The sequence below is a fragment of the Hippopotamus amphibius genome, chromosome 13 (assembly GCF_030028045.1).
Source record: "Hippopotamus amphibius kiboko isolate mHipAmp2 chromosome 13, mHipAmp2.hap2, whole genome shotgun sequence".
Classification (NCBI taxonomy): domain Eukaryota; kingdom Metazoa; phylum Chordata; class Mammalia; order Artiodactyla; family Hippopotamidae; genus Hippopotamus; species Hippopotamus amphibius.
The window spans coordinates 90,965,992-90,984,367 of record NC_080198.1 but is presented as its reverse complement, the minus strand read 5'-3'; the positions used below and the strand labels follow the sequence as shown (position 1 = coordinate 90,984,367).

The 18,376-nt window shown below is 47.9% G+C and overlaps 1 protein-coding gene across 2 annotated transcripts in view; it reads right to left on the bottom strand.

Annotated features, from left to right (window-relative positions):
- Window positions 1-18,376, bottom strand: part of CRMP1 (collapsin response mediator protein 1) — a 63,798-nt gene that overhangs the window by 7,361 nt on the left and 38,061 nt on the right. For both annotated transcript variants that reach the window (XM_057705601.1, XM_057705602.1), the window contains exons 7-11: window positions 12,993-13,061; window positions 12,079-12,199; window positions 9,306-9,462; window positions 6,254-6,395; window positions 5,420-5,590 (exon numbers count right to left, since the gene is read on the bottom strand). In XM_057705601.1, the coding sequence (XP_057561584.1) occupies window positions 5,420-5,590; window positions 6,254-6,395; window positions 9,306-9,462; window positions 12,079-12,199; window positions 12,993-13,061 (660 nt within the window). The remainder of the gene's footprint in view (window positions 1-5,419; window positions 5,591-6,253; window positions 6,396-9,305; window positions 9,463-12,078; window positions 12,200-12,992; window positions 13,062-18,376) is intronic.

The following is an 18,376-nucleotide window of genomic DNA, read 5'->3' as shown; positions in this document are numbered from 1 at the left end:
GTACAAAAGATACACAATTTTAAAAAGCAGATCTCTCTCTGACCTCAGACTGAGATGCTTGCCTCACACTGACCTGTCTGGAACCCCAGGTATTCTCACGTGCCAAGTGCTCTGGACCAACAGCTTCACCTTCGTTTTTCTCCTTACCTCAGAGAATGTTCCCTGTCAGCACATGTCGTGGGTTAAAAATGTTTTGATATTCCTTAAACCGCTGCACTGGATTGCACCCCGGGGACGTACTATCATTTACTTCAATTCTCAGAGACAAGCATGTAGGCTGTTGCCCTGCTTTTGCTAAAAAGCACGAAAAACACACTTGTGTGTCCACATCGGCACATGTGAGTATCTTCCCAGATGTGGAGTTTCAGCCAAAGTGTAAATGGATTTTAACTTTGACAGATTTGCCTTCCAAAAAAGGCAGCACTGATTTCCATTGCCACCAAAACTCCACGAGTTTGTTGGCCTGCTGGTCCGACCTCATCTCCGTTCTATTAAACCTCTGCATCTCAGACACTGGTGTGGGTGAAGGTAGCATCTTACCGCAGTGATTTGTATGTGAAATTAGATCTGTTTTTAAATGAATAGAAAACCTTTGCATATTCCTTCTTGTGTCACTGCATTTTTGCACCCTGTTCTATTAGGTTCTTGGTATTTTCCTTAATGGTTTCTAAGGACATATTCAATGTTAAAAATTTTCTCCCTTTGTCCTGTGTATTACCAATACTTCCCCTGTCCATCCTCTGCCTTTTGATCTCATATAAAGTAATAAATGTTATCATTTGCTGCAATATAGAGGCTTTTTTTTCTTGGTTTAATTTGTATGTAGTCAGTCGTCAAACAGACCAGTTTTCTCCTTTGTATTTTCTAAGTTTTGAGTCTTGCTCAGAAAGGTCTTCTCCCCTTCAAAATAATTATTTAAAAAAAAATGTGTTTCATTTTAGTTCTTTTATAACTTTATTTCAATCTTCGACCCATTTTGAATTAGTTTTGTGGTCAAGGGTAAAACAGACGCCTAGCCCTATAAGCCGGATATTCAAACACAATTAGTTGAATAACTGCCTTTGTGTAATTTTAACTGTCTCCTTTGTTGAAACCAAACTCTCATATGTGGTCCGTATATTGCCTGGCTCGCATTTCTCATCTGCCAATACCAAACTGTCTCAATTATTGTGGCTTTATAACATGATTTAGTAACTGGGATGATTAGCACTCTCTCTTTAGTTTTTCATTTTTTCAGAAATATATTGTCTATTCTCAAATTGTCCATCTAGTACCTCTGTTTTTCTAATTAAAAAACAATTCCATTCCTCTGACGAGACGACTTCAGCTTTATAGATTAAATTAGAAAGAACTGATATTTTTACTCTAGTGAATGTTTTTAGCATAAAAGAACTTGTGTTTAAGGAACTCTTTATTTTTGGTTGCTCTTAGAAACAGGATTTTGATTTCCATTCCTTTTTTCAAAGTGTTATTTAATTATCTCAAAGAAAAGGTATCAATTCTTTATATGGATTTGGAATCAGCCGATGGATTCTCTTATTGTTTTTGATGGTTTTGAGGTGCGTACTTGGGGCTACGGGATACCATCAGATTGATTTTCTACAAAGAGCTGCTAATACTGTGCTTTAGACTCTTTGTGGCCGCTGCCTCCCAGGACTCAGGCAGACGATCTGTTTTCAGTTTTAACATTTACTCATCTAACGCTTCCTCAGTCACCCTGAAGTGACCCTGCTAGGCAGTAATTTACAATTTTGCTGAAGCCCAAATGTGGATGATACATGCTGAAAGGCAGTACAAGAAGCAAATCACTTACCTCCCAGCCAAAACGAGCCAACCACCCACCTCATTCAGCCCAGTACGGTCTGTTATTTGTCTTCTCAGTGGAAGAACACGTTATAGACCACAGTGCCACTCCTCAGGGAATTCCTCAGGCTCAGCTCATATCACCCACAAATGTCACAATGTTTCACAACCACGTAGAGTTGTAACAGCTAATTGTTTCATGTCTTAAAGGTACTATATCAACAGTGTGAAAATTCAAACAGTACAAAAGACTGTGATTTAAAAACTGTTGTCCCTCCCATCCCAGAGCCCTCGTTCCCTCATCCCCCTCCCTGGAAGCAACTACTGTTCCTCAGTCTTTTATATCCCATAAAAGAGAGCCTGACACTGATGTTTAAGCATGATATATGTTTATATCCATGAGTGGATGAATGTGTTCTATCCAAGCAGCGAAAAATTATTCAGCCATCAAAAGGAATGGATGGATACCTACTACAGTGTGGATGGCCTCCGAAACATGACACCAGGGAAAAGAAGCCAGAAACAAAAGGCCGCATATTGTGTGATGCCACTTAGAGGAAATGTCTTGAATAAGCAAATCCAGAAAGAAAGCAGATCGTGGTTGACAGGGGCTGGGGGAAGGAGGAGTGGGGAGTGACTGCTGATGGGTATTGGGTTTCTTTCCTGGGGGATGAATATGTTCTGGAATTAGTGGTGGTGACTGTACAACTGATGATTGTACAACTTTCTTAATATACTAGACACCACAGCATTGTACATTTTAAAATAGTGAAATTAATGGCATGTGAATTATACCTAAACATAAAGAGTGTAAAAAAATAGGTAATCTATGGGTATACAAACATGTATGTGACTTATGGTGTCATACTTTGAAGGAAGTACTTTTCCCATGAAGATATGAAAGAATAAAAGTAATGTTCTTTTGGGGGCTTCCTAGGTGGCGCAGTGGTTGGGAATCCGTCTGCCAATGCAGAGGTCACGGGTTAGATCCCAGCTCCAGGAAGATCCCACATGCCGCGGAGCAACTAAGCCCGTGTGCCCAAAAAAAAAAAAAAAAAAAAAAAAGTAATGTTCTTTTTATAGAAAAGTAGATTTAAAATTTTAATCACTGATCAAGATATGAGACAATTTTCATTATCAAAAGGAAAGCAATGTTTTTAAACTGAAAAAAAAAAACAAAGCCAGCCTCTAAGACAGCGATTTTCAGTTCATGTACTGAAAAACATTCATTTCTCGCACTATGTGAACAGCATCGCTTTGAACAGAGAAAATGGAACAGACAAAAACCTGTGGCCAGTTGGTCTCATGGCACCCTGAATTGTCCCCTTCTTATTATGAAAATAATTCAAATCTGTCTTGGGACATAGAGGGGACACTTTCCAAGTTTAACGAATCTGAAACATTCACTTCACATGGGTGATCTCAGGTATGCGACTTATTGTGGGTTGAATTGTTCCCTAAAAGGCATGTTGAAATCTTCACCCCCCAGAACTTCAGAATCTGACTGTATTTGACAGTAGGGTCACTGCAGATGTAATTAAGATGAGGTCACACTGGAGTAGAGTGGGCCCTAAATCCAATGACTGGTGTCTTTATAAGAAGATAAGATGCAGGGAGATGGCCAGAGATGGCAGTGATGCATCTACAGACCAAGGACGGGCAGTGACACCAAAAGCAGGAGAAAGGCATGGAACAGATTCTCCCCAACAGCCTTCAGGGGAGCCTGGCCCTGCTGACACCTTGATTTCAGACTTCCGGCCTCCAGAACTGTGAGAAAATCAATTTCTATTGTTTCAAGCCACCAGTTTGTGGGACTTTGTGACGGCAGCCCCAGAAAACCAACACACACATCCTCCATCTGTCCGTTTTCTTATTTATTAATGGCAACATACCTAACTGAGAAGGCTACTGTATTGAGTGTGATGATGCATGGAAAATGTCAGCACTGAGTAAGGACAAGATAACATTTGACTAGAGTTTGTGAGGGCCTTTACCAGCTGCCCCAGGTGTCCTCTTCCTCCCCGGACCACAATCATCTCGTGAGCTGACACCACGGGGGAGGAGCGCGCCTCTCCTGCCTCCCAGACCTCACCCCGTGTGTGCTCATCACCGCATCCACAGTACTTTAAATGGAATCATGCACCTGCCGGGCGGTGAGTGTGCAAAACAGTGTATACTTTTCTCCAGGGGAGGTGACCTCAGGCTTGTTTCATCCTGACCTGTTCCCAGGGATGGAGGTGAGGGAAGCCAGCCTGTCACCAGGGAGTTCTGGTTATTTTAAGAATGACCGCTGGTAGATAAGCTAGACAGACTTCTCTGTCCCCCAGGCCATGGCTCTTATGGCCAAGGGGGACCTGCGGGCCACACTCATGAGCTTCTACAAGTGGTCCTTGTCACTTTCTCTTGAGGCTTCCCTATGCCTGGGGTCCTGTCCCCATGCATGTGGTCGCCATCACCAGCAAGTGACCGCTGGGCTGGGGAGTGACAGCCGTATGGTGATGAGGACGCCCACTGCAGGGTGATGCCGTGTGCACACGCTCTGCCTCCCAGCCTTCGTCCTGTAACAGACTTTGGTGAATGAAGGACCAGGTTGAGGACTCTGTGTCTTGTGAGTGTGTGTGTATGTGTGTGTGTGAGTGTGAACATCTGGACCCAAGACCGCTGCTGGCCATGCAGAGTGGGTCTGAAGCAAGCACTTAGGGAGGAAAAGATTCCCTATGTCTCTCTGCATCCTTAGAGGTTTGCTGGATGAGTGAAGAAATCCAGGGCATGTCAGATACAAAAGGCAGAGAAAACCCACAGGCATAGGCTTGGGGCCTGGAGCCTGGGAGAATGTGCGTGGATCAGTCCAATCCTTTTCTTTGATGGCTGCAAGCCCAGCCCCAAATTGAAGTAGGTTTCTGATATAGCAGATCAAAGCCTCTCCAGCCTGAACTGGAGAAAGAATCTTGGACCTCATACTTCCCCTCTCTGACAGCTTACTCTGTGGAATCAGGAGCAGAGTCAGCTGGCTGAGAATACATGCACCTGTGGACAGGAGCCCAAGACAGGGGCCGCGGGACAGAGGGCAGTGGAAGAGACACATGAAGAGCGGCTTAGCTGAGCCTGCTCCAAACCCTTCTCCCTATTTCTCCAACTGCAGGAGAAATCTGAACAACATGAATCATGCTAGTTGGAAAATTCACAAATCATTTTTAACCAGAGGCTTCTAAAATGACTGCAGAGGTGGCGCCGTGGTTGGGAGTCCGCCTGCCAGTCTGGGGGACACGGGTTCAATCCCTGGTCCGGGAGGATCCCACATACTGTGGAGTGGCTGCGCCCATGTGCCACAGCTGCTGAGCCTGCGCCTGGCACCCGCAAGCCGCAACTACTGAGCCCACGTGCCACGGCTGCTGAGGCCTGTGCGCCTAGAGCCTGTGTTCTGCAGCAGGAGAGGCCTGAGCAACACAGTGAAGAGTGGCCCCTGCTCGCCGCAACTAAAGAAAGCCTGCACACAGCAACAAAGACCCAACGCAGCCAATAAATAAATAAATATAAAAATAAAAATAAATAAAATGACTGCAGAGCAAGAATCGCTCACCTAAGCCAGGAGTGTCACTGATAAGCTAGGACTTACCGACTTGTGACTCTTGGCCGTGATGGTCTTCACCTTGTCTGGGTCCCAGATGACCACGTCGGCGTCCGAGCCCACGGCGATCCGCCCTTTTCTGGGGTACAGGTTAAAGATCTTGGCTGCATTGGTGCTGGTAACAGCCACAAACTGGTTCTCATCCATTTTGCCAGTAGCCTGAAGGCAAGAGCCACTGATGAGAAGAGCATCTCATAATAGGACCAGAAGGCGCAGACAGGCACAGAACTAAAGCTGCCAACAGGAGTCCTTACAAGGACTCTGGAATTTTCTCCTCTCCCTGCTGAAACTAGGCCACTCTCAAAGAGTCCAGGGGCCTGGCTGCATCAGAGTGGAAAATATAATTAACCGCTCAGAGGTGTGTTGACGTTTCCACAATGGCCACCCTGTCATCTGGGCAGTTTCACTGGGCTCAAGTTTAACAGAAAATAAAAATCTACTGTTTCAAGTCAGTGATCAGGATATAACCTGGGGCTTCCTTACACAACAGGAAGCCTCTGTACCCTACTCTGAACCCCAACCCTGAACACACACACAGTTCACAAAGTCATCTTTACATGGACTAAAATGTAGTTAAAAACAAAACATTTTCATCCTTAGAGACTATAGGACAGCTGCTGTCACATCTGCAAATCAGAGGATGCCTCAGGACTCGTGCTGCTTTCTTAAGGGTCACGCGTTTTCCGTGTGCCCTCCTGGGACATTCTGCTTCTGCCTTGAAGCAAGAAAGGAAATTTAAGAACCAGAAGTGCATAACGCACTGCTTTGATGGGCCAGATGGGGTGTTTCTAGAATGTTCTGGGGGAGACAGTGCCGCCTTACCACCGCCTTGTCCCAGACCACGGTCATCCGCTCCTCTATGCCATTGACGCCCTCCGGGATCAGAGTGAAGTTGTCCTTGCCCACAGCCTTCTGGGCAGTGCTGTAGGGACAGTGGCTGCTGCCCGTGACCTGCAGGTCTCCACTGACAAAGACAAAACAAGGTGGGCTCAGACCTGACTTCACATTGAGGAATAGACCCCAATTTCAGACACCAAAGGAGGCTGTGAAACTCAAACCCCGGAGAGATCTGGGGCACATCACAGACCTTACTGAGTGACACCGGAAGGCACTGTGGCCTTTGCTGTCTTGTTGAAGTCTGGAAAGAGGCCTGGGCGTCAGGAGAAGGTTCTGTGTAAATGTGGGCTCCTGCTGGTCAGGGTAAGGCTCCCTGGGTCAGCCTCCTCCTCCTCCTGCCCTAAAATGCTCTGATCCTGAGGCAATGGGTCTATTCTTCCACCCTCCGGGGAGAGCCCGCAGGGCCCCAAGATGCTGCAGGCATCTGTGCGGAGACACTTGCTGAGAATAGAAGATGCTAGAGACCAATGGGGTGACTGTTTCCACGCATCTCACTAGACCCCTGAACAACACTTGATGTGATTTGACTTTGCAGATCCAACGGGCCTGCTTTTAAATCCCAGACCTGCCACCTTCTGGCAGGGCAAGTCGCTCCTCTTTTCTTCATGCAGAAAATGGAGAAGAGGATGGAACCTTCCATCTAGGACCAGCGGACGAGCCAATGAGCTACTCGCCTTGTGCACGGCAGGCGCCAAAGATGCTAACTCCCTTGCTTCTCTCGCCATCCTCCGCCTCTTCTCTTTAAAATCGAGTGCTTGGTGAATTTTATGTTATATGAATTTTATCTCAAGGTTTAAAAAAGAAGGAGGAAAAGAAAAACTGAATGGAGCCAATGAATGAATGAATGGGTAAATGAATGAATGAATGAATGAACGAACATATAAATGAGCGAGTAAAATCCAGCCTCCAGCACATGCCTGCGTGTCTCACAGAGTCAGGGATGTTTGTGCTGGAAGGACGGTCACGTCCCTGGACTCATGTCTCTGCCAGGTCAGGCAGCAAAACATAACATGCTGACATTGGTGTTCCTTTCGTAAGGCTGTTAGTGTAAGGCCTGGCTAACGTTTCTGTGCTGTGCCCGAAGGACAAAATGCTATTTGTTGGTTGTAGCAAAGTGACCCAAGCTCGCGGGGTTTGCTTTTTTGTCCCTTGGGCTTTGGAGAGAAAATACTCCGGGGCTGTATAATAGGCCCCTAATTGGCATCTGAATCAAGGGAATAAGTGGAGCGTTATTTTGTGATTTTCAGTGAGAGCAGAGGCCAGCCTCCGCTCTGGAGTCCCAGGGCACACTAGCAATCATCTAGATGTACAGAAATATATTTGCATGTGACAGTCACTCATATATTCAACAAAGGTGTGTTGCACACTTCCCGTGTCTGGCACGGTCTTAGGCAATGGGAAGGCATCTACAAGCAGAAAGAGACAAATTCCTGTGTTCATTACCTGACATTCCAATGCAGGGTGGGAGAGTCAGGAACATACAGTCTGTCAGGAGAATGAGTGTTAGGGTAGGGTGTGTGTAGGGGGTGGCGTTGGGTAGCACTGGGGCTGCCGTTTTTAAGAAGGTGATCAGAACTATCTCACTGAGAAGAAATCTTCCAGCAAAGATCTGAAGTTGGCAAAGAGCAAACCACAAGATGACTAAGAGAAGAGGTAAGGGGTAGGGTGAGTGCAAAGGCCCTGTGGCACCATCCTGCCTAGCATCTAGTTAGCGTGACACCCGTGGGCTGGACCAAAGGAACTGAGGAGGGAAGAGGACCAGGTGAGGTTAGTGAGGAGTGAGGGACAGATCAGGTTCAGCCTTGAGGGACACAGTGGGGACTTGTGCTTCACTTTGAGAAGAGAGGACCCTAGAGGTCTCCTGACAGAGGGATGGCTTTGTCTGATTTAGGTTTTAAAATATCTGAGCATCTGTTGAGAACAGATTGTGATGCGATGAGGGTGTGGAAGGGGCAGTATGGAAATAGAGAAGCCTGTCAGGAGGTGAGAGATGATGGCCCTTGAGCCAGGATGGCTACAGCCAAGGAGGTGAGAAGCGGCCAGACTCCAGGGCCTTTGGTTCGTGTCCTGCCACCTCCTGAGATGGGCAAGAATGGGGGAGCAGCAGCTTCATCGGGAAAGATGGGGAGTTTGTCTTGGACTTAGAGCTGCCCACCAGACACTGGACTGCAGACGCTGTGTAAGTCATGGGCTGCTGCAGCATGTAGGGAGAAGGGGAACACACCCTCACCCCCCTTATAGTTCCTTCTGATTAAAAGCCCCACTTTGTCCTCGCCCATCAGGCAAACTCTTATGCATCCGCTAGCTCCAGGCCTGATGCCACTTCCTCCAGAAAGCCTTCTGAGCTTGCATCTTCGCTTCCAGACCAGGCTGCACATCTCACCACTTAGCCTTCTCCCATGGCCTTAAGTGTTCTTCCCTCATGCTGGCTGATGGCAGAGAAGGGATTAAAGGAGCTGTGCTCCTACTGTGTGCAGGCAGCAGAATGTAACGCAGTGGCCACTGTGAACCGTGAATTCCAGGCCTTTTATTCTATGCGGTTTCACCCAGCTCTACAGTAGGTACTGTATTCTCCCCACTTTGCAGATGCGTCAACTGAGGCAGAGACATGACAGGTTATATGGCATGGCCAGGGTGACACAGCCGATTAGGGGTTGAGGCAGGATTAGGGTCCTGGTCTCACATTCCAAATTCTGGGTGTTTCCCAATACACCACAGTGCCAGGCACACAGAATATGCTTAAATATCACTGAATGAATGGGAGGTGACCTATAAATGTGAATGGAACAGTTATTGACTCAAAGGCCTGCTGTAAATAACCCGAAGCTTTGTTCTGAGGTCTCCTGGGGAAGCCAGCCCAAGGACCCCTCACAAGTATGTCTGAACCAGCCACGATTTCCCATCCTTCAAGCCTCTGATCCCAAAGGCCCTGCCCACCCAGCCCAGGTCCATGACCCCGCCACCCTCGGGCTCTCACCAGGCCAGCAAAGAGGTCAAGTAGTCAGGCGTGGTGGGGTCCGGGCTCAGGGGAGGGGAGGTCACGAAGGCCGCTGCCTTAGCCCAGTTCTTGCTCCAGTAATGGGTGCCGTCTGTCCCCAGACTGGCAGCGATGGGCTCACCAAAAACGAGGGGGCCTTGGGAGGCAAACACAAACACGCATGATTGAGAGCGAATGGTCTCTCGTGGGAGATGCGGACGCAGGCATAGAATCTCAGAAGCTGGAGAATAAGACTGGGAATAAATCATCCATCCTTCCCCCAGGCTTCACCACACACACCCCCCAGAGCCCCAGCCCCACCGGCCAGCAGGCACTCAGCACCCCACTCTCCGGCTCAGCGACCTTTCGGGCTGTGAATGCTTTTAGCATTTGAATTTGACTATTATCTCTTTTTACCACGGTCAACCAAGGCACAGGGACCTGATGTGCTGTCTCGATTTGGATTCTGCCAGAAGCAGATCTTCAAATGTAAAACTGAGTTCAAGAGCTTTGTTCAGAGGTGATTCCAGTAAATGACGAGGTGGGGATTGAGGAAGTGACATAAGGCAGAGAGAGAAGCCAAGGAAAGGTGAGTTATCACCGAGTTGTGGTGTGGACACCTGCAGCTCACAGCTCACTGGGGACTCCGGGAAACCTCAGAGCCATCCCGCCCCCGGGACAAAGGGGCCAGGATAAGCGGCCATGAATCCGCTGCTGGAGGGCTCCTTTCTGAGCATTCACTTTCCAGAAAGTCCAGCCTGCCTTCCAGAGGGCGGGCCACATGTGTTTCTGCCAGAACAGAAGCCCAGGGCAAAGTCTCCGGCTTCCCAGTGAGAATCCCTGCAGCAGAGACAGTGCGGAGGGACGGGAGCTCAGGGCTCTGTGGCATCTGCCCGAGGCCACCCTGCTGGCGAGGGGGAGGCTGGCTTTGGGCTCCAGCAGCCTGGCTCTGGGACGGCGCCACCCAACAGCAGTGATGGGGCCGCTCTCTGTGGTTCTGCCCGAGTCAGCAGCCACCAGCCACACGTGACCCTGGAGCACAAGAAACAGGGCTAAAGCGACTGAGGAACCAACTTGAAAGTTGTATGTAAGTTTAATTTAAATTGTGCGGCTGGTGGTCACCTTGTTTCTCAGCAGCTCCAGGACCTGCAGGCTTAGCGCCCTGACATGCTTACCCCGCAGCCCGCTTCCTGCCACCTCTCTGAGCCACAGTTTCCTCATCTTTAACCTGGAGCTGGTCCTCAACAAGCTCTGCCAACCTAGACCACCCTCTGTACAATGCCTCTACTCGTCGGCCTGCCCTTAAAAGTACGAAAACCAGGTATTTGCGGTTCAAAGCTGCTCTGTCCCATACGGAAACCACCAGCCACATGCGGTACTCAGGCATTTGGAGCTGGGGTGGGCCTGAACTGAGATGTGCTGTAAGGGTGAAATACACACTGGATTTTGAGGACCGTACAGAAAAAATACTGCAAAATATCTTAATACATTTATACTGATTACATATGGGATGAATATTCTGGATATATTAGGTGAAATAAAATACATAATTAAAGATTTTTAAGAATAGACCCACTTATTCCCATGAAGGATTCCTGTAAGAAAGGGGGAGCATCCTGTGTGCAGAGGGTGGTGGGTGCAGTCAGGGCCATGTTGCTGTTGTGGATTTCCATCCAGCCGCTCCCTCTCACCCAGAGCTCCTGGGCAACCTCACATGACTCCCTGAGAGTAGATGGGGCAGACTTCGTCCTGGTGGTGGACATCCTTGGTGAATGTTCACAGGACAAAAGGATTCTAGCCACTGTCTTCATGTGACATGTGCTACTCCCTCTTCCACTCTCTCTCTCTCTCACCCTGACTTTGGGAAGGAAGGCTGCTTTAGGCAACCTTCTTCATTCTCCATCTGGGGGCTATGGGCCTCAATCATAAGGCCTGGGGACCGCACTCGGGCACCTCCCCTGAGTCTCCTGGGGAATGGCCACTGTGCAGCTCAGAGGCAGCCAGGGCCGTTCGGAGCACCAGTGGCGCCTGTGCCCCAGGGTCCTCAGGCGCCCTCGGGACCCACCAAGGACTAGGCTGGAACTTCGCATCTGTGAGCCCATCAGGTCCATTTAGAGATGAGGCAACAGCAGCTCAGAGAGGTTAAGTAGTGCGTCCAAGTTTTACCACTGGAGGCAGACTTCCTGCCACACTCCCCTGATGTCCAGCACAGGGCTGTCCCCTCTGGCTCTGGCAGAACACCTTCCTCCTTCCCAGCCTGCAGCTGAGACTCTGTGTGGGCCCCACAGTGGAGCCTGGGTGCAGGCATCCACCAAGAGGCCCTAGATGGGGGACCCAAGATGAAGAGCCCAAAGAGAGGACCAGAAAGAGGGCAGGCAGGATCCACGAGCTGATGCAGCCCCAGCTCCATCACTGCCTTGATGTGAAACCCAGGGGAGATCTTGGAACTCTTCACAGATCTTTAAAATACATGGCCTCATGTGATGCACAAGGAGGGGATAATTACCTTAGCTACAAATGGGGAAACTGAGGCTCAGAACACCACTTACCCAAGGTCACAGCCCCCCGGAGCACCCCAGGAATCAAAAACCTAAAAATGACCACACATCTTGGGTCTGCCCACCATCCCAAGCTCCCTTTTTAACCTGGCCCATGGGACCCAGGCAACCAGCAGAATGTCTGCCCTGGGCAGTGGCTCTGTCAGTGAACTTGAACTTGCTGGACACACCTCTCCCTAACACCCCGGTGGAGACCTGGATGCTGGTCTGTGTACCTTTCTTCCTGGCCAGGGTGATGATATCTGCCGCGCTCTTGCTCATCACCTTGGTGATGTACACAGGGCAGTTGATCCGACCCGCGATGGTGATGGCTCGGAACACGGCCTCAGCCTCCAGCTGCGGACACAGCAAATACATGGGTCACAGGAGGGAGAGGTGGGGGACACCATCCACCCTGAGTTCCCAGGGCTCTCCCTGATCAGCCTCCTCTGATCTTCCTTAAGTGTGGTCAGAGGGAAATCTACTGTATCAAGGGAGGAAAATACTGCAGATTTTTAAAAAGAAAGAAAAAAACAAGTTGGAATGTATTTGGCTAGACGGTTGGAAGGCAGACATGTTATTCACTTGCTTGGAAGTATTCTGCATGCTCTGTTAGAAGGAGATTGCCTAGGTGGGGCAGGCATCAAAGGCCCATAAAGTGGCCAGTTACTTATAAAATGCCTGACATCAGGGAACACAAGTGTCCAACATGCATTCCTTTCTTCATTTGTTCAATAACCAAGTGAAACCACCTGCTGTTGGATTTGGTCTCTGCCCCCACTAGACCAGTACTTCTTGAACAAAAGGACCAATGATGTTTTGCGATGTTTTATATTGTTTTGTATTGCTGTGTTTTGATTTCCAGTCTGCTGGTGCCCCACACATGGCCGTGCTACTTGTGGCTGGCAGGCAGGCAGGCAACCCAAGCTGCAGCCACATGCCAGGAGTCCAGCCACACTCAGAAGTGTCCTCACGCAGCTCACACACCTGGAGGCAGTGAGGGCAGACCCGGAGAGGACCACATGTGCTGGGTGGCTCATGTAGGGGAATGAGGTGGAGACAGGGGCTCTAGCCTGGCTGTTCCAGCTGGAACAGCATCAAGGTGAGCTCTCAGCTATGTCAGAGTCACACCCAGCAGAGGCTCCTTTACCTCTTCAGGTCTGCTCAGAGCATGGCCCTCAGGACCCGTGATGCCCATCTCTAAGATCCGCTTTTGTTCCTATGAGACAAGAACGAATGGGTCAGTGATTACAGAATGTCAGAGCCAGGAGACGCCCATCTTCTAACCCTGTTAGACAGGTGGGGCAGCTGAGCCCAGGAGGGGGAGTGGTCTGCATGGGGTCTAACGGGCTGGGGTGATCCACAGCTTCTTTTCTCCCTCCACTACCCCTGCCCACCTTCCCCCTTTGCAACCCTGGATTTCCCCATCCACACCTGCTCTATTCAACCCCATGGGACCAGTGAGAGGAAGCAGGGTTAAAAGAAATTAGCCTTAAAGACCACCCACCACTCTTCCAACTTCCAAGTCTCTGCTGCAGGGCAAGAGAGAAGAAAGATGGGTGGTGTTTGGAAATCAAAGAGCCCTAAACTGGGCATCCAGCTCCAGAACTGACCATCTCTGTCGGTTCTGAGCCTCAATCTTCTCTTCTTTTCTGTTTTTCTTTTTTTTAAATTGAAGTCTAGTTGATCTACAATGTTGTGTCAGTTTCAGGTGTACAGCAAAGTGATTCAGTTATATACACACACACATATGTATATCCCTTTTCAGATTTTTTCCCTTACAGGTTATGACAAAATATTGAGTAGAATTTCCTGTGCTATACAGTAGGTCCTTGTTGGTTATCTATTTATATACATAGTAGTGTGTATATGTTAATCCCAAACTCCGAATTAATCCCTCCTCCCCTTCCCCTTTGGTACCTGTAAGTTTGTTTTCTATGTCTATGAGTCTGTTTCTGTTTTGTAAATAAGTTCACTTGTATCATTTTTTAGATTCCACATGTAAGCGGTATCATATATTTGTCTCTGGTTTACTTCACTCAGTATGATAATCTCTAGGTCCATCCATGTTGCTGCAAATGGCATTATTTCATTAATCTTCTCTTCTTTACATTGGAAACAACCTACACCCCAGAGTTGCTATAACACATCACTGAGGTGGCAGATGTGAAATGCTCGCACAACACCCAGTATATACTAAGAGCTCGTTAATCGTCATCCAGCTCTCATTTTCTCTATTATCGTTTCCTCTTCCTGGTAACTGTCTTTCTAGTAAGAAACCTCTACCTGAAGCTAATCATATAAAGGAAATGGTTCCCTGAGCTATGGCCCAGATTCAAATCCATTCACTCCAAGGCTTCAAGGCGCCCCTCCACAGGAAAACTTCAATATCTCAAAGCTAATCTCTTTACATTGCCCAGATGTCAGCTGTGCTGCTGCTAATTTTAACTTCCGCAGTTTCTGTACCATCCCTCTGTAACACATCTCTATGAGGAGCCCCAGGCCCTATCAACAAGAAAAAAAAAGTCATAATTTCAACTGTGCATTTATGGTTATTAAGCTCAAGTTTATTATAAGAACATAAGCTGGAAACAATTTCAAGATCTAACAGCTGGGGTGGATTTAAGTAAAGAACAGAATAATGTCAGCTATTGAAGATGGTGTTTACAAGGCATTTTTGTAAACTGTTTACAAAAAGATTTATGACGTGGAGACATCCCTGTGGAAGATTGTTTAAATGTCAGTTACTATTTCTGTTGGAAGGAAGGAAGGAGGAGAAAAAAGGAGGGAGAACAAAAGATAATATAAGGGGGGAAAAACACAGACACAAAAGACTAGAGCAGGGTTTCTAGTTAAAGATCATGGGCTGAGCACACGCATTATTTTCCCTCCATCCTGAAACTCTACTAAAGTGACAGAAATGGTACACAAGAACCAAGAGAATGCAGAGAAGATAATGGAGACAAAATTTTGGAAGCCGGGAGGTAGATGTACAAAAGGTAACAGATTTATTGGGGCTGAGCAAACTCAATCTTAAGTTGGCAGCAAGGAAAGCGAAGAATTCCCTGATATAAAGCTTAAGAACCGGGGGCTCCAAACTCAACTTCTCACACACATTTGGTGGGATACAGGGTGGTACACCCTGGAAAACAGGGGTAGCAGTATCTGCAAGACCTGAATACACGCACATCCATAACCCAGAAATCCCACTCCTGGGTATTTACCAACAGAAATGCGAACATACGTTTAACAAAAGACTGAACAAGAATGTTCAAGGAAGCTTTATCCACAACAGTCCTAAAGCTGAAACTATCCAAACATCTACCAACTGAAGAACAAATTGTGACCCATCCCTGCAGTGGAATTCTACACCATGGTGACAACGAGAATACTATAGTCCTTCAGTTAACAACAGGGATGAATCTCACTAACCTAGTTTTGATCAAAACAAGCCAGATGTAAAAGAGTACCTACTGTGTGTTTCCATGTTTATGAAGTTCAAAATCAGGCAAACCTAAGATGCGTGTTGGGCAGCTTCGACAAGGCTCCCAGTAAGCCTGGCTCTGCTTGCACGTGGGCGGGACCTGGCACCTTGCTTCCAGTGAGCACAATACGAGGAAAGAGATGGGATGTCATTTCTGAGGTTACAAAGAGGTTCCCACTTGTTCCGTGCTCACCCTCGCCTGCTCTCTCACTTGGAAGGAAGCTGGCTGCCATGCTGTAGTTGCCCAAGTGGCAGAGAACCCAGGGGGCCTCTGTCTAACAGCCAGCAAAGAATAGAGGCCATCAGTGTGATCGTTTGCGAGGAACTGAACCCTGGAAGCAAACCTCTGAGCGAAGCTGGAAGGGAAGCCTGCCCCAGACCAGAGAAAGCTAGCCTGAAATGGATTATTAGTAGAAATATGGATTTTGAGGACACTGCTGGTGAGGGCTCAAAAGAAAATAAGGAGTCTGTTATTCAAAACTGGAGGAAGGGGAATCTTGTTATGTAGTAGCAGAAGCTTGGCAACACTGTTGCTCATGTGAAAATGAGCAAGGGTGTCTAATGAACTCACGGATCTAGCTGAGGAAAGTCCCTAGCAAATTGTCAAGGTACCGCCTGGTTTCTTCTTGCCACTCATAGTAAAATGTGAGAGGGATGGATAATTGAGGGTGTGCCCATAGATCTTCTCAACCAAGTTAAAGCCTCTAGGAAACTCAAGGATGTACCTCTTGGCTGTCTGACTAGGAGGAGGAGGGCTTATTGGGAAGAAATCTGTGGGTGTCTTTTGTCTAATGGAGCAAATTCCAGTGAGAGTCACAGAAGGCCCACAAAGGTTTTGGGAGAATTGTTTTAGCAAAACACCAGCAGCCTGAACTGGAAGGGATAAGACATACAAAATAAAAGGAGGCAGCTGGACTCCTAAAATTCCACTGGGCAGGAAGAAGGCTGAGAAAATTACTCAGCTGCAAGCATGGGCTACCTTTCATGAAAAGGAAGGATGCAACCAAGATCCCAGAGGGTGGAGCCAAGAGCCATGGGGAATTATTCTCAGGCTTCAAGACCTAACTGCCAACACTTGTCTAACTGGGTTTCAGGACCACTATGGACCAATGAACCCTGATCCTTTCTACTGTCCCCTTTTCAACAGGAATGCCCACCCCACCACTACGTGTTGAATGTTGAGTGTGTGTGGTGGGGGTGGGGGCGGGGGGAATAACTTGCCTATTTACTTTCAAAGACCTACAGGTTGTAGGAACGAAACCCAGGAAGCCTCATCCACACCTAGACCTGGCTTAGATGATTCTGGTCTTTGATGGTGTGATGAGGTGAGGGTTTGGAGGACGCTGGAAAGGCATGAATGTGTTCTGCATGAGAGAGGGTCATCAGTCACTGGGGGCTGGAGGACAGACAGACAGACAACTTCTGATAGGCTGGCTGCCAGGCTCCCAGGGATCCTGCTTCCCAGCACTCACATCTTTGTATAACCCCAATTTCCAGGTTGGATTCAGTGCCTCCTTACCAATGACCAGAATATTGCTGTGTGATGGAACTGAGTTCTTCTTTTTTTTGAATTTGAAAGAATTTTCCATTTTACAAAAAAACTGTAAGAACACCAATAATAGGAAGTGAAGACAATAGCTAACCTTAATAGTGACGCTTCAGATCTCATGCCCTTAACCATCATGCTGCAGTTCCACTGGGCTTTGGAACCAGATGGAACTGTATTCACATCCTGGCTCCACGGCCCGTGTAACAGTGAGCAAGTTATTCACACCTGAGCCTCGGTTTCCCTACCTATAAAGGGGGGAGGTATATATCCTCCTTAGCATCACTTTCATTGCATGCATCCAAATCTCCGACATGCCCGTTTTTGATTTGCGGCATCACGATCAACCCTGCACAGAGACCAAGCAGCCATTCTTCCTTTTTTTTTTTTTTAAAGATTCTTTTGATGTGGACCATTCCTAAAGTCTTTATTGAATTTGTTACAATATTGCTTCTGTTTTTTTTAATGTTTCGGTTTCTTGGCCACAAGGCATTCAGGATCCTAACTCCCCGACCAAGGATCGAACCCCCACCCCCTGCACTGGAAGGCGAAGTCCCAACCACTGGACCGCCAGGGAAGTCCCCAAGCAGCCATTCTTGACTTCCTCCTCTTCTTCCCCCATCCAATCAATTGATGAGTCCTATAGATTGTGCACCGTCCCTATCATATTCCTGCTTCCACCACCTCCCCTCTGTCTTCTCTCTTCATTTCCTGTGAGAATAGCTGGAGTAAAACCCAGCTGGTCAACCTGACTTTATTCCATTCCCATCATATCCTCCACCCTATGGCCAGAATGATCAAAATGCGTTCATGTCTCATGCTATCCAAAACGTCTGCATGGCTATAGTCTGTCACATGTCCGACACTGATCATCACGTACTTGAGAGCATTTAATCCTCACAACCACACTGCAAGGCTTCATGGGAGAGAGTTCCTGAGCCTGGACTGGAATCCTTGCTCCCAGCCTGGGCTCTGCCCCTTATCCCGGCCCCCAAGTTGTGGAGGATGATGGGCAACCTCAGCTTCCCTGTGCGTTGCCTCTGGGATCTTCCAAGCGCTCAAAAAGCATTTTCTTAAAAAAAAAAAAAAAATTCTCTTTCATTTTCTTTTTTTTTCCCTTTGGCCGTACCACGCAGCATGCAGGGTCTTTAGTTCCCTGACCAGGGATCGAACCCGCGCCCCCTGCAGTGGAAGCACAGAGTCTTAACCATTGGACCACCAGAGAAATCCCGCATTTTCTTTCAGATCCGTATTTGTCGCTCACGCAACCTCTCCAAGGTTCACAGGGCAGTCACGTTACCCCCACGGCACAGGTGAGAAAACTGAGATCAAAGAGGCAATGTGGCCTGCCAAAGACAACGCTGCAGAGAGTGCGTGCGTGACTCACACCCAGAGTGTCTGACACGCCATCCAGTTCTTGGCTTGACCCTTCATTGCCTAGTGACCTGGCTGATCAATGCCTCCACCCCCTTGCTGTGTAGACTTTACAGCAAACAGAAGGAGA